This window comes from Hylaeus volcanicus, chromosome 2, assembly GCF_026283585.1.
Source record: "Hylaeus volcanicus isolate JK05 chromosome 2, UHH_iyHylVolc1.0_haploid, whole genome shotgun sequence".
Lineage (NCBI taxonomy): Eukaryota > Metazoa > Arthropoda > Insecta > Hymenoptera > Colletidae > Hylaeus > Hylaeus volcanicus.
The window spans coordinates 2,104,899-2,120,646 of record NC_071977.1 but is presented as its reverse complement, the minus strand read 5'-3'; the positions used below and the strand labels follow the sequence as shown (position 1 = coordinate 2,120,646).

The 15,748-nt window shown below is 34.4% G+C and overlaps 4 protein-coding genes across 4 annotated transcripts in view; 3 read left to right on the top strand and 1 right to left on the bottom strand.

Moving 5' to 3' along the window:
- The first annotated feature begins 87 nt into the window (after positions 1-87).
- Positions 88-1,968, top strand: LOC128872711 (tubulin-folding cofactor B). The gene is made up of 6 exons (XM_054115685.1): positions 88-700; positions 776-919; positions 1,000-1,087; positions 1,251-1,442; positions 1,522-1,594; positions 1,676-1,968. The coding sequence occupies exons 1-6, from the start codon at positions 581-583 to the stop codon at positions 1,791-1,793; spliced, it is 735 nt and encodes a 244-aa protein (XP_053971660.1). The 5' UTR covers positions 88-580; the 3' UTR covers positions 1,794-1,968.
- On the bottom strand, positions 1,601-4,342 carry LOC128872708 (pleiotropic regulator 1). Its single transcript, XM_054115681.1, has 10 exons — positions 4,090-4,342; positions 3,791-3,897; positions 3,601-3,725; positions 3,156-3,436; positions 2,910-3,059; positions 2,634-2,828; positions 2,444-2,562; positions 2,193-2,372; positions 1,968-2,121; positions 1,601-1,884 (listed from the first exon to the last, which is right to left on the bottom strand). Exons 1-10 carry the CDS (start codon positions 4,090-4,092, stop codon positions 1,825-1,827), a joined length of 1,374 nt encoding a protein of 457 aa, XP_053971656.1. The 5' UTR covers positions 4,093-4,342; the 3' UTR covers positions 1,601-1,824.
- A 733-nt stretch (positions 4,343-5,075) lies between these two features.
- On the top strand, positions 5,076-12,195 carry LOC128872702 (putative uncharacterized protein DDB_G0271606). The gene is made up of 4 exons (XM_054115669.1): positions 5,076-5,583; positions 5,672-5,734; positions 7,763-7,925; positions 8,714-12,195. The coding sequence occupies exons 1-4, from the start codon at positions 5,513-5,515 to the stop codon at positions 11,549-11,551; spliced, it is 3,135 nt and encodes a 1,044-aa protein (XP_053971644.1). The 5' UTR covers positions 5,076-5,512; the 3' UTR covers positions 11,552-12,195.
- Positions 12,196-13,375: 1,180 nt separating this feature from the next.
- LOC128885137 (AMP deaminase 2) overlaps positions 13,376-15,748 on the top strand; it is a 23,626-nt gene continuing 21,253 nt past the window's right edge. Inside the window, exon 1 of the mRNA XM_054138974.1 lies at positions 13,376-13,907. The gene's annotated coding sequence lies outside the window, so the exon portion shown is untranslated. The remainder of the gene's footprint in view (positions 13,908-15,748) is intronic.

Here is a 15,748-nt window from a genome sequence, read left to right as displayed (position 1 = left end):
ATTTGAAATTTTTTATGTGCAAAGTTCATCTATCAGACGTGTAACATTTAGGTACTACATTACATACCTTTAATCAAGAATGAGTAAATATAATGTATTATAATACTTATAAAATAATATAAATATTTGTGTACTTTGTGGGATTTAAACTAATCAGGTTGACCAAACATGAACTTTCTTACCTATTTATTTATTTCAGAAATATTTGAATTATTTTAAAATTCACCATAGACTTCAAAGATTTGTTTAGGGAACGAAATCATAACAAACGATTTACCGATTCGTTCGCTCCGCAAGAGTACTCGTACGATTGATAAGTAGTCTATAGCATTTACTATGTACACTTGTTATATATAATATATAAATTACATAAAATAATATGATATCTTCTATCGAAATTGTAATTGTCATTATCTAATAAATTAATTATTTTGTAAAATTAGTATTTAAGTATTATAACCTAAGTAACCTATCATCACCTATCATATATATATATATATATATACAACGCAATCCGCCACAACCCGCTCCAAAGTTGACGAAAAGATACACTGACACTTTCGTTTAAATTGAAGTCAAGATGAGTGCTTACGGTGTAGTGACAAGCGATTTTATAAATTTATCTATTACTAACTCTAATCAGCAGTCATATTGCGTAGAACGAAGATTTCAGAAAGGAATAACCATTGATGAATTTAAGGTAGGATTGTTGTGACGATTATTTTTGTTGTTATTTATTGTTTGCACTATTATATACTTTTATTCGACTATACAGGGAAAATTGGAACTTGTAACTGGTGGAAATCCGTTGACAATGATAATTGAAGTATATGATAAGAACAATCAATTAATTTGTAAATTGGACGATGGTCAACGACTTTTAGGATCATACCCAATTGATGATGGAATGCGAGTGCATGTAAAACGAATTAATATCGCTATTATTAAATAGAATTTGAATTTTATATGTATTAATGATAATATTATATGGTACTTTAGATAATAGACAATTTTTCTCGTACCGATGAAAGTCTTAATAATATTGACAAATTTGAAATATCTGAAGAAGAATATGCCAAAAGACCAGGTAAGATAATTTTAGTGTATTTTAAACAGTTCCCAAACACTCTGCAGAACAAAAGAATGAAGTTTATCTTTATCCTTAATAGTTTCTGAAATACAGCTTGTAACACTATATATGGGCATTATATATAAATTATATTAGTACATATAACTTCTATATATTTCAGATACTGTGAAAGCATTTTTGGAGAAAAATAAATTGGGAAAGTACGATGAAGAAAAAATGAAGAAAAAAATAGAGGAAAAACGGCAAGAAGAAGAGGCAGAAGCAGCAGCAGCTCAATCATGCAAAGTTGGTGATCGTTGTGAAGTTTGTGTACCAAATCAACCAAAACGTAGAGCTACCATTATGTATGTTGGTAAGTGCAATAATTTATTCTAATTTATTTTTCAGTTATATATCAGTTAAATTTTATATATAAAGTTTTTCATTTATAGGTAAAACACAATTTAAGGAAGGTTGGTGGATCGGTGTAAAATATGATGAACCACTTGGTAAAAATAATGGAACGTAAGATTACAAATTATATTATGTTATGTATTTTATATTTTTACACATTTTACTGCTAATATGGTACATTTTTCATTTTAGTGTTAATGGAAAAAAGTATTTTGAATGTTTGCCAAACTATGGTGGATTTATAAAACCAATACATATAAAAGTGGGAGATTTTCCAGAAGAAGAGTTTGACTTGGATGAAGAACTTTGAAATTAATAATATTTATTACATCTAAAGACGCTTAATATTTTCTTCGTTTTATTATATCTGGTCTCCAATTTACTGGATGCGTTTCTTCAGTCTGATAAATGCAAATAAAAAAATAATTAAATCATATGTATTGATTACTATATAATTATTTTTTAATAAATTATTTATTCTTACAGCAGTCTCATCTTCTTTATAAACTTTGATCGTTTTATCTGCTTCTGTCGTAATCATTCGAGTACTCGACATATCAAATGTAATACTAAAAACTCCCGCTTCGCTATCCATTGAACCAGGTTGGACTGGAGCTTGCAAACGTTGGAAATTATACCTTAAAGTTTATAAATGTTTTCGTAAGCAATATTAAAATTAAAATGAGATACCGTAATTATATCAGTTTACCCTGTTCTCCAATCCCAAAGATGCATAGTACCGTTATCTGCTCCAGAAACTAAGACACCATCAGCATTAACAGCTAAACAATTAACTATAGCATTATGACCAGATAAATTTTGTATAAACTTTCCTTCTGGGCATTTCCACTGCTTAATATTATCTGGAGAAGCTGAGGCGAACATATATCTAACAAACAATAAGAATTAAATAAATGAGATACAGATATAGATGGTAAAGAATTTATAAAAGATACATACAATGATGGGTGGAAAGTCACAGCCCTTACACTTTTCTTATGATTTGTCAAAGTAGCTCTGGATTTTCCTGCAGCTAAATCCCACAATCTTATGGTACAATCATGACTTCCAGTAACGATCTAATATGAGAAAGGCAGATATAGTTGTGCTTCAATTTTTTTTTTAATGAAAAATGCTAGGTAAACATTACCTGTGGTTCAGCTATTTGACAAATTACACTAGCAACTGTGTTAGTGTGGCCAACAAGGGTATGAACATTTGCTTTAGTACGCATGTCCCATACTCTCGCTGTAGAATCTCTACCTGCAGTTACTAAAACATCTATACTAGGATGCAATGCCATAGAATACACTGCTGATAAATGACCATGATAATGCCTTATAACCTGTTAATTAAGACATACTTGTAGTCATAAAACATAAATTGTCACAAATATTAAAAATAATTATTTAAAATTCTCGATAACCTTATTATATTCAAGATCCCAACACTTTACTTGTCGATCTTCTCCACAAGAAAATAAATATGGATGTCGTTGAGAAAATGCAAGTCCACGAACGCTACTTATATGGCCAGTCAAAGAAACTTTTAATTTACCACTTGCAAGGTCCCATATCTAGAATTTTTTTAGAAACAATAAAAACAAAATATACTATCATAGTAAATAGTATATTATATGGAGGCAAAATATCAAATATAACCACGATCTTACTTTAATTACTCTATCCGCTGAACCTGTAGCAAACCATTCATTTCCTGGCTCTACAGCACAACACCTTACCCAACCAAGGTGACCACTAATAACTCTGTATAGTTTCCATGGTGCATGCCACTTTGGTTTTGCCATAGAAGGTGTCTTTTTTTGTGGTACCATTACAGTATTATTAACCACATTACTTCCAGAATTTGTTTGTGCCATCATAATTGAGTTGTTGTTTTGCATAGGATTGTAAGATACAATTGCAGTATTATTACTACCTCCAAAAGATTCATCTATAAGTTATATTTTTGTTAATAAAACAAATAAGCTTATGTATTTGAATACTATTAAGAGAAAACCATGTTGAAGGTTATAAATAGGTGAAAACAAGTTACATTTTTAGACGTTTTTTGGTTTTCCTTAATAGTCTTCATATGTGAATAATATAAATAAATACCGCCTGGTGGTGGAGGATCAGCATTTTCATTTTCATTCTGTATTTTCATTATGTTGTTATCTCTAACACGCTCTAATACTGGGCCGTAACAGTCTTTTGCTTTTACAGATTTCTTCACTTTTTGCCTAGAGGATTAGCATATCACTTGAATTCAATGTTCATTTTCACCAGGTATGTAAAGTGTACTTACAAATTAGAATCCACAGGTGGTAAAGTGCCTTGATTTAACAAAAACATATCATGTGTTCTTTTTAAAGATCTAAATACAAGAGTATGTACAGAATGCCTTTGAACATCCTGTAAAAAAAAAATTAATTAAACACTATATTCGATTATTATTAAAAATTCTATTATTTCGTTATAAATTCTTTAGTAATAAAGAACATTAAACAGCAAATAGACTAGTATTTCGTTAAATTCAAACAATTTCTTGAGTCCTTTGATGTTTGGTAAACAAAATTTTGTATTTAGTAAAAGTATATTTCTTACCATTTTCGTAAAATAGGATACTGCTTTTATTTAAATGTAATATTTATCTTCCTACATACATAAAAGGTAAGTAGCTACCTATGCTTTACTTCGAAAACATTTAATGTCATTTGTTTATTCGATTTCGTGTGCGAAGGCAACTTCAGTGAACTTCAGATAGGTACAAATGTTTGATTCACAAATCATATCACAGAGTACTCTTCTATAACAAAATTCAACAAAACTTCGTCTGGCCTTTTGAGTATGTTTCTATGCGTATTATAAAGCTGTGTTTCCACAAAAGTCTATCTAGTAACATAAAGAGTCTCTGGGGAATTGTCCCACAGATATCTAGTGGAAATCTATAAATATATATTTCAAAATAATTATTCATCTATATACACTAGTTCTTCGAATTACTTCCAATTACGTTCACGAATTTAATAATAGGTGTTTTACACTTACCTAAAAAATTGAATTTCATTGGTATTATTACATTTACTTTTGCATCCCAATGCAGTGCGTGTTTACATTTTTGTTAATGCAATAGACTGAATCTATTAAACCTACTAACTCCAATAAATTAAGCGAACCTTATTGCACTTTCTGTTGCTAAAGATTTGCTTTTTTTAAGTACAAAAAAGGGGGATTCATTTTTTCAGGATTAATGTCAATACCGACAAACGAACGGTTTCAAAAGATGACTGAAAAAATATATTCGCAAGTTTAAGTTGTTGTTTTGGATTATTTGTATTTTTGAAAATTTGTTATTTTCAAAATAGTGGAAAAACGAAATCGTATGAAAATAGTACCGTGTAAATTGAGGGTTAGGTATTGTATGTATATCATGTGAACTTGATAAAATGGAAATTTGTATTGTCTATATCAGTTCCAATTATGAAGTTAAGATATGAATGTTATGTATTATATGTATTTTATTCTTTTTGCGTGTTGTTAGTGTAGGAGTAGGGACAACACCTGCGTGTTTACCTGGTGAAACAGTCGCAGCCCTACCGTGTTGCGCGACGTCAAGTAACGACAGTTGCTCGTTGGGTCTACATAAAGAAAGACCGTAGCAATTGCTATTATTACGTGATTTTGCAAAGTAAATTGTCTTCAGGCATCGTTTCGCGTATTTAGTAACCGTTTCTTTCACCTAAATCGGTATTAATTTCGTTACATTAATTAAATTAATTTCAATCATTAAAAAGTACGAGAAGTATGTATAATTATTGGAAACAATATTTATTTGCGAAGCATTGTGCGATATTCGTGCAAGATTTATTGTTTGTACATTCTCCTATATTCGTGTTCATAAACATTGTTTAAAAAAGATTTCGGTTTGGTATACAATTTTTTCGGTCGTGACCGCCAAATATCGAACGTCGATATAATCGATTACTTCGATTTCTTTTTTGATTAACTGTTAGTCGAATTCAGCACTATGACATCGTTTTACGATAGTCATGATTATTACAAAAAAATGTTGGAATTGCAGGAAAAATTACGAAAAAGGTGAGTGCAGTTAATGTTTGTTGACAACAGAAACAGAATTCTCCCTTAAATAGAAAGATATGTAATTGATGTTATACGATCGTTACAGCGAAGAAGAAAGGATAAGATTAGACGAGAGATTCAAAATACTTGTACAAGAATCTCGTAATAGGTGAGTTTTCAAGTTTAAATTATCCTTAACTCTTTTATTCGAGTGAATCTAAATTTTATTTAAACTGAAACCAGCAATTATCAACTTAATTATAAAGAAATCAAGTTTCGAAGAACGTTTTTTAGAAACAACACTTTGACGTTTCAAAGCATGACTAATATTGCGATTTGGCGGGCTGAGAATCACAGTGGCATAAGTAAACAAAAAAAAAAAAAGGAATTGTGCTATACCACGATTTTACGTCTCGATAAAAAAAATTGTACGAATTCACAGACCATCTAATTTTATTTAATTTTTTTTCTTGAATTTCTCCAACACTATGGTTTTCAGTCTGCTATTCGTTAGACAGTCGGTATTATCGACTTTGTTTCCATTTTCGGGGTAATAATAACGCGAAAACATTTTGGAGATTATACGTTGATTTGCGAGCGACCTAGTTTTAGCGAATGCCATAATCAATATACGCAAATATAAGCCTTGTGTCACAATTTGTTTCGGACACGAATTCCACGTTCTCTGTGTTTACGTTCCGAAATACGTCTCAGTGAAGCATCGATCGTACACATAGAAGGGGGGAGACTACGTAGACACCGTAGACACTGTTTCAATTTGGCACTGCAGTGTTCGTGTTTGATATGGCTTGCGATCTGTATGTACGTATTATATAGGATGTCCCGTATAAAGTGTTTCAAACTATACAGGGTGTCCCAAAAATGTTGTAACACCTTGAAAGAGGTGGTTCGGGAGGTGATTTGAAACAACTTTTTCCTTAGCGAAAATGTTGTCCGAGGCTTCGTTGAGGAGATATTAACGGAAAACACTGACCAATCAGAGCGCGCGTATACCGTTGGAGCGACCGCGGTAGCGAAGGCTACGCGCTAAGCGGCCGCGCTCATACGCTACCGCGAGCGCTCCATCGGCATACTCGCGCTCTGATTGGTCAGTGTTTTACGTTAATATCTCCTCAACGAAGCCTCGGACAACATTTTCGCTAAGGAAAAAGTTGTTTCAAATCATCTCCCGAACCACCCCTTTCAAGGTGTTACAACATTTTTGGGACACCCTGTACATTAGAAATTAAGAACCATATCGACTTTATTTCTGCTACAGCTAAATGGCATAGAGGAGTTAATCTATCAGTGTGCGACAAAATTTTCTTGTGGCATCTGTTGGAAGGAAAAAGGGAGTCCCCTAAATCTTAATCAGTTTTCACGAATACAGTTTATGATACTTTATACGGAACACCCTGTACGTGTCTGTGTGTTATATTTACAGCGAAGACGAAACCTTTTGCCAATGTCACGAAATGTTCTTCGATCGTGCAAGCCTTCAATGAATTATAGTAGATTTAACTTTGAACGTTGAAAATGCTTCCTGTGCACGAGCATCGTTTCCCTAGATTATTTCGTTTAGATAGAAACAATTTATTGTTTATGACAAGGAAGTTTTTTTCACGTGGACTAAATGAAAATTATGTACTTAATCTGATGATTTTTGAAATTTATGTTCCACTCCCCTCGCCCCCCTTCTCCCATCTGTCCAAGTAACTCGTAAATACATAAAAAGAAAACTCTTGCAAAATTTGAGTTTTTAAATTTTCGAATGTTTGAAACGATAAATACATGCAATTATTGTCGATCGGTTACTTTTTTGTTTATAACTTCGGTAAAAATTGATGAAACGATTTGAAATTTGACGGAGTTATTACTTATAGTAATAGAAATAAGCTCTAAAAATTTCAAATTTTTATCTTGATTATTTCCTTGTATATCAGTGCAGAAAATACGGAGTTATTTACTCTACTTGAGATATTTTTGTAATATTATTTTAATAATCGATTTGAAAAAATTGTACGTATTCTTCGTTTGAAACTTTGGAGAATTTGGGTCACATGTTAATGTTACGATTAAGAGCTTAATCGAAATCATTAAAATAAGGACCAGGCGAATCTTCTTTGCACGATTTTTTTACCTGCATCTATGAAAAAAGAATCCCATTGAAAATTCATAAAAATTATTAATATTACAGGCACGATGCATGCATAAATCGATTGCGTCTGAGGTACATAGAGTTTTTAGAAGAACAGCGTACCAGGGACGAAAGAAACTATAAACTTCTCGAAGCATTGGACAGAGTAGACAATAGTCTTGCATTGATGACTTCGAAAACAAATAGACTTAATGTTCTCAGAGTGAGTTCCCTTATCTTCTCCAATTTACATAACACTATTTATACAATGCTTTATCGCGATTCAGTCGTTCACGTTTCCTTGTATCACTTATCGTCTACACTGAAAAATTGTGTGGCTATTGTTATAAGTTTATTACAACTTTTATGATTCACTTGATCTTTGTTTCAAAGACATTCTTATCCATTATGGTGGCATACAGTCGTACTACGTAAACGTAATGCATAAAGGGTGTTCCACAATTCATGGTTAACAGGAGAATTTATTTACATCATATTAATTATTTTATTTATGTTATATAAATCTTGAAATTAAAGAAATATGTATATTATTAAAGATGCATTAAAGTGTAGAAAATATGTACGTATACATTACAAATATATTTAATATACATAAAATTAATGAAAGATATATATATATATTTTTTTGTTTTCATTAATTTTATGTATATTAAATATATTTTTAATGTATACGTATACATTTTCTACAATATATACATGTATAAATTTGTTAAAATTAAGTGTACTTACATAAATGTCTGCGTACCGATTATTCTCATGCAGTATAATAATCTGATTGTCCTTTAACCCTTTGAGCGCCAAGGAGCGATATATCGCTGCTCGAAGATGTAAGTGCTGTAACTCGTTAATAAATCAATTTTGCTTATTTATTTTTTAACGTAAAATTATTATTCTACTTTGGCCACGAATTGCGGAACATTCCCGTAACTTAAATCGAGCGACGTAAAAGAAGACAAGCGTTGGAACGTAGAATATCTCGTTATTTTTCAGAAACAATACGAAGCGTACCTTCGTCAAATTTACGCTGTTCGTAGCCCACCAAGAAGTATCGTCGACGATAACGATACGACTGGTCCAATTAGAGATAAATACTTGGGAAGTAATGCCATCGAGGGACAGATTAGTTTGCCTCGGGAAGTAAGAAGTATCTCATCGTCGCAAACGTTTCTGTCCAATCCTCAAACAAGTACGATCGTTTCTCCTTCAAGAATGACTAAATCGACGCAAGACACGTATCCCATTGATTACCAACAGAATCTTATACAATTAAGAACGTCGAGTCAGCAGATAAACGACGGTCCTCTGCAAGTACACCAAAAACTTCAACGATTACCATCTCCGAATTTCTCACCGCGAGTTCTTCGGCAAAGGCAGCATTACGACGACAACGCGCATCTCGTTTCTCATAACTTTCCAAATGCATCGCCTCGTTCGCAAATCGACTCGTCAAACCGAAACGCCATTCAGGATTTTAATAAATCCTCGCCTCGACGAACGGAACCAAGCCATAGTCAAACCATGCCATACCTCGTGACACCTGAATATACTAATGATAATGTATCGCGATACAAACCGGTGGGCATAGTTCGGGATCGAACTACCCCGACGACCTCTCAGTACTGCATCAGTCCATCGCTGGTAATGCAATCTCTTCGACAGACGAGTACCAAGCAATTACCGAGTAATCCGAGTAAGAACGACAACGTAACTTCTCCAGGGTTCCGAACCACGCCGATAATAACGGAATGTACCGTGCCAGATACGTCGTTGCTAAACGCACGCCTGAATTTGTCGTCCAGGCAACCTCTTTCTATTTACTTGAGTAATTCGTTGACAAGTTCCGAACATCGCCAGAAACCGATATCCGACTCTCCTCCGTTCAAGTCATCCTACGGCAGTTACGCAACAAAACGGAACGAACGGTTTATTCCAAAACGTTTAAATAACGCGTATCGATCGCCGACGAGTGCAAGGCACGTTCCCTTGGAAGAAGACAGATACGGAGCAACGGAGGACGTGGAAAACGAGCTGGACAGGTACATCGACAAGATTCGAAAGCTTTATCGCGACCTGGATGCACAGAGTTTCGAAGAAGCCGACGAGCGGAGCTTGTTGGACGACGAATTTTCTATCCAAGACAAACCAGAGAGAAACCTTTCCAGGGGAGTCGAAAACGTTTTAGCGTTGGCGGATGATCTCGCGGTTAGGACGGCGGACGTTAAAAATGGCGAAAGGGAACGCGATGATAAAAATAGAAATCTCGAATCGATTCGAACCACGCGAACCTACAAGCCAATTTCGGTAGAAAATTCCGCCGAGAGTTTTGGTAAGCGCGAAGGACGCGCGACATCGGTGGCGGATGTAACAGACGAAATTAGCAGCGATGTCGCGTCAGTTGATCCAGAATTAGATTTGCGTGGAAATATCGAAAAGCCTGAAAAAGAGTATATCGATGACCCAGGTGGCGTTCGTACATTGGAACGGTGCGAGCAATTACCTGAGGCGCAAGAAGGCGAATATGTCGCATCGAAGAGCGTGGAACCGAATGGCGAGGATGGTATATCTGGAAATCCGCGAGAGGAAACGCGCTGCGAAGGAGATAACGTTTATATGGCGGAGGAAACGAACCTAGAGCAACACTCGTTCAACGTTCCCGAAGAATTGGAACCGTGGAACTTGGATCACGTTGAGAAGCAAGTCAAAGAGATGGAGTTAATTAGCGAAATTGAAGAACAAGCTGTGGAAAAAGAATTTAACGACGGGAATGTAGAGCAAATCGAAGTTCAAAACGAAGCAGATGCTGTGGAAGGCCAACCAGAAGAGCGAGATGAAGATCTCGGAGAAGAGATGGAAATAACAGATTCGAATGATATAAACTCACAGGCAGATCAATCACAGGCAGATCAATCACAGGCAGAGGGTTCTGAACGTTTTAACACGGAAGAAGCTTATATTGGTAAAAATGAAACCGAAGCAGGGGAGATTTTCGCTTCGCAAGATCAAGAATCGAAGCACGAAGATGGCACGGCTCGAAACGTAGAATTCTCTCAAGATAACTTTGAGGAACAAAAAGAGTACGCTAATAACCAGGAAGAGGAAACGAGTCACGGCGAACAGGAAATTGCGAAATTAGAGGAACAGAGTAACGATCAAGATTACATTCGAGAATCTAACCAAAATTATGCCGAGAACCCTGAAGCAACGTACGGCGATTCGCACGAGGGATTTAATTACGATCAAATCGCGTCGTACGCGAATAACGAGCACCAAGAATATGAAGGGTACGGGAACGAAGAATACGTGCAAGATCCGAATAAACAGTACCAAGAGTACGCGAGCGAACAATACGATCAGTATGCCAACAATCCTGAGAATCAGTACGAACACGATCCTCATGCCCAATACCAAGAAGACGCGAATCAACAATATACTTACACTTACGACGAACAGTACGATCCCAATAAAGAATACGAAACCGATGTAAACCAATCCTACGAACCTTATCAGACAGAGGTCGCGCAAGAAGAGGAAAGCGGAAAGACGGAAGAAGGACAAAACGAAAAGTATGAGGAACAACACGAGGAACAACACGAGGAACAACACGAGGGACAACACGAGGAACAACACGAGGAACCAAAGAGTCAAGAAACGGAAGAAAATCCAGCTTTAGAAAAGCCGGATGAGAGCCAGAGTAAAAGTAGACAATTATCTTCCGAAAACGAACCAAAGAAAAAGAAAGACGTGATAAAGTCCTTGTTAGATTCCGACACGGACAGCACGATCGAACGGAATGTTTCAAACACGGAAAGTGATTTTGATTTTAATTAAAATGGGAAGAGTTAGGAATAGTTTCGAACGAAATCCAAGATTTTCTATTAAAGTGGATTCTTCTCGGATTCTTCTCATTTCTAAACGCACATTTAATGTATACAGGTTATCCTAGAATTAGTGTAAGAACCGGAAATAAGGGGTAGCTGAGACGATTCTGAACAACAATTTCCTTTGCAAAAATTTTGAATGGTGCTTCGTTTATGAATTATTAACGAAAAACCACCGACCAATCACAGCGCCCGAATAGTACGCGCTCAGCCGCGAGAGCATTGGCTCGAGCCAGGACTGGCTGGCTATGCTAGGTCCCGGCGTAGCCACGCCTCTCTCCCCCCCTCCCGCCCCTCCTTCCGGTTGATTACTGATTCTGAGATACCCTGAAAAGAAACAGAGAACAGATTTGTCTCTGTGTAATGTAACTTTAGTGTAACATAATAAAATAGCATATACTAGCAAGAAACAGTTATTTCTTGGGAATGTTTTCGTAGACATTGATGTATCTTACTTTCCTATCAATTTTTATTAATTTGTTCTTCTTGTTCATTCCTAAACGCACATTTAATGTATATAGAAACAGTGGACAGATTTGTCTATAATGTAACTTTAGTGTAACATAATAAAATAACATATACTAGCAAGAAAAAGTTATTTCTTGGGAATTTTATTATTAACATTGTAGGAGTTTACTTTTCCATGAATTTTTCATTATATTATATCAAGAAGTGAATTCATTCATGATACAGTTCACAAGATATATTAAACAATTTCAATTTACTGATACTATAATTTCGAGGAAAACAAGAACGTATTTTTAGAAGAATCGATCGTTAAAGCATGATTAGTTGTTTAATTCATCTGAACTTTATACTTTAACTGTACCGACAACGAATACTTGTAAATTATTTCATGAAGCATTTCACAAGTTAAAATATTTGAATTTACAGTTGATACTATAATTTCAAAGAAGACAGAGATATTTTCTTAGTAAAATCGATCGTTTCTGAATAGAATTCACAATGTTTAAGTAGATTTATAATGCTAATTATTCGCATTAAATTATTAATTATTTAATTTGTTTAAGCTTTAAGGGTATATCGGTGGTGATGCTGCACGGTTGCACGGTATAGATTTTCATTAGAGCGACAGGCGTGGGCTTGCGCCGGCCGTGCGACGCGTCGCATCGTCATCGCCGTATTCGACCAATGGTGTTCTTGCTGTGGCTCTCCTTTATTCCCAGTAGTGTTAAAGTTGGTTAAAGTCACAGGTGAAACACTTCACATTATCCAAACATTTTAACATCAGCTACATCAACTCTGTCAATACATACTTTACATACAGTCCCATAAGAGTACGTATCCTCTATGCCTATTGACAAAATTTGTCTAAATTAAATAATAAGTTTGATGCTTCTAAATAAACGTTTCATTATAAATATATACATGTCTAAAGTTTATTCATACATATATACTTATAATGAAACATTTATTTGGAAACGTCAAACCAATTATTATATTTAATAGAGGGTACAGCATACAGGGTACGAATACTTATGAGCCTGACTGTATGTTTACCCTTTCGTTCACTTTTCTATTTATTTTAAATTACAATCGTATAAATTGTAATAATAACAAGTGTTAAAAAGTGTCGCATATCGATGCATATTTTCACCTAAAAATTTAAGCAAACAAAATCAAATTTAAGTTCGCCCTGTTGAACTCGTTGCGATTGCATCATTTAATCGAGAAAATAATTTAAAGACAGAATTTACTATTCTTCATCGATTCGTGCAAAAATTCATTTTGATTCATGATTTTATCGTTTGGAAGAGATTGATCCAGTGACTCGAGATTTCACCGGTGCCCCCGAAAACATAACTACGGCCCTATTCACACGTATCGTGGCTGGAACGTGTAGTGACATTCAGTGGCTAGCAATACGCTCCAGCATGCTGAAAGTTCTTTGTGCGGTGTGCTTTTACAATTAGTGCATTGCGGTCGTTTAATCATCGAAATTTCTCCTCTTGTTTCACAGATTAAACAGTAATTTTATAGTAATCGTACACGTGCAGATTCTTTTCTCGTATACGTATATCATTAATTTATAACACGATGACCTTGTATCTGCACAGAAATTCAGTGGAAAAAGCAAACTAAGTTCTTCTAGGTTTACATACGTTCATCAAACCCTTCGAATACTAAGAAGTTATCGTGATTCTCTCAAACAGTTTTTTGACGCGTAGAAGTGATTCATGTTTGTGTTTCGTTGTTATCGTCGAATGTCTTTTCCGATTCACTGAAGGAAAAAAAAAGCGAATGCTTCGACGTTTCATCTGTTGATCTCCAGGAATAACAAATACGTAAGTTGCGTTTATCTTGTTTAATTTATTCTCATAACAATGTGTATATCATTACTATACACGTACGTTAATGTAGCTGCGTATCTTCTTTGATAAATTGTCACAACTCGAATCGATTAACGGTTTTATTTTACGTAATGAGATTGTACGTGTTGGATTGTTATTTCCTGATGTACGTATAATGTATACACGTTTAATTTTAATTCACTCGAAAATGTGACGTTAATTCTTTTATCTCTGTAGTATACTATGTTTTGTTTTCATGAATATGAATTTAGTGCACTATATGTAGATCTTTGAATATGGATTTAGTACATGGATTTAGTTACTGTGTTAACCTGTTATTGTTTGCATAATCACGTTTAATTGTTAATAAATATGCATTTGTCGTAGAAAGTGTGTACTACGTTTTCTAACAAAAACATTGTTGATGGATATTTTCAATCCTTTTTCCACAGAGTTTAAAATTTTCAATAACTTAATGCTTCGTCAAAATCTCGCTAATTGTTCTAAATTTATTTGTAATCGTATTATAAATTATTACGATGAAATGAAGGAAATGATACACACATTTTTAGTTTACAAATAACTAATTCACGAACGTGATTGAGTTTGTTCACTGTCATAATGTATCTGACCTTGAATTTTTAATCAGCATCATTCGTTTCCTGAACAGTCAATTGCTTTAGTTAAATGCGTTAACCACTTACACCAACATCAACACATTTACTTTAGAAATGGCGATACGGATAGTGGAATTTTTTTTCAAGTAATAATGAATAAAATTGAGTTTCTTTCAACATCTAAATGTCCCATATCGTTTTAACCGCTAATTGTAAGTCACATAACTTTTTTATTGTAAGCAGTTGCGTAGAATTACATTCCTCTACTGTATATCGTTTTCCATCATTAAACGTAACCTATAAAATTTATGCATACACCTTATATAAGTTATTGTAATTAATGAAAATTGAAATTCGTTGCACAAAATATAAATAAAATAATATATTTTCATAAATTGAAAAGTAGTTCAAAACCAAATGTCCATGAGATGAGGTTCGAATATCTTAACAGATTTCAATTTTACCAAGGCAACGATCAAAAGCACAAATCAAGAGTTGTACAGAAATAGTTGTTCCACAACTGTCCAAAAGTTATAAATACATCTCCTCAATCACCGGATTTAAATCCGACCGAAATGGCATGAGACCGACTTGTTGACTAAACACGGAAATTTTTGGTTTCAGTTTTGTCTCTAAACATTTTATTTTTTAAATGAAAAGCATAGCAAAATCATTTACTATTTATTTTATCATTCATCTCACGACCCATAAATTAAGAATTCTGTTAAATCGAATCTTATTAAATTGGGATTTTACTGTATTATTAGTCATTTACGATAAATATTTCACTTTTTTTATCGTAACTAAATGTTAACGTATTTTATCTAGTAACATCGAGACATTTAATTGCATGTAAGACAAGATATGCAACAGTCGAATACAAATAGTAAATAAACTACATTACCGACCGAGCAATCTACATTACCGACCGAGTATTCTGCATTATCGACCGAGCACTCTACATTACCGACCGAGCAATCTGCATTACCGACAGAGTATTCTGCATTATCGACAGAGCAATCTACATTACCGACAGAGCAATCTGCATTACCGACAGGGTAATCTGCATTATCGACAGAGCAATCTGCATTATCGACAGAGCAATCTGCATTACCGACAGGGTAATCTGCATTACCGACAGAGCAATCTGCATTACCGACCGAGCAATCTGCATTACCGACAGAGTATTCTGCATTACCGACCGAGTACTCTACATTA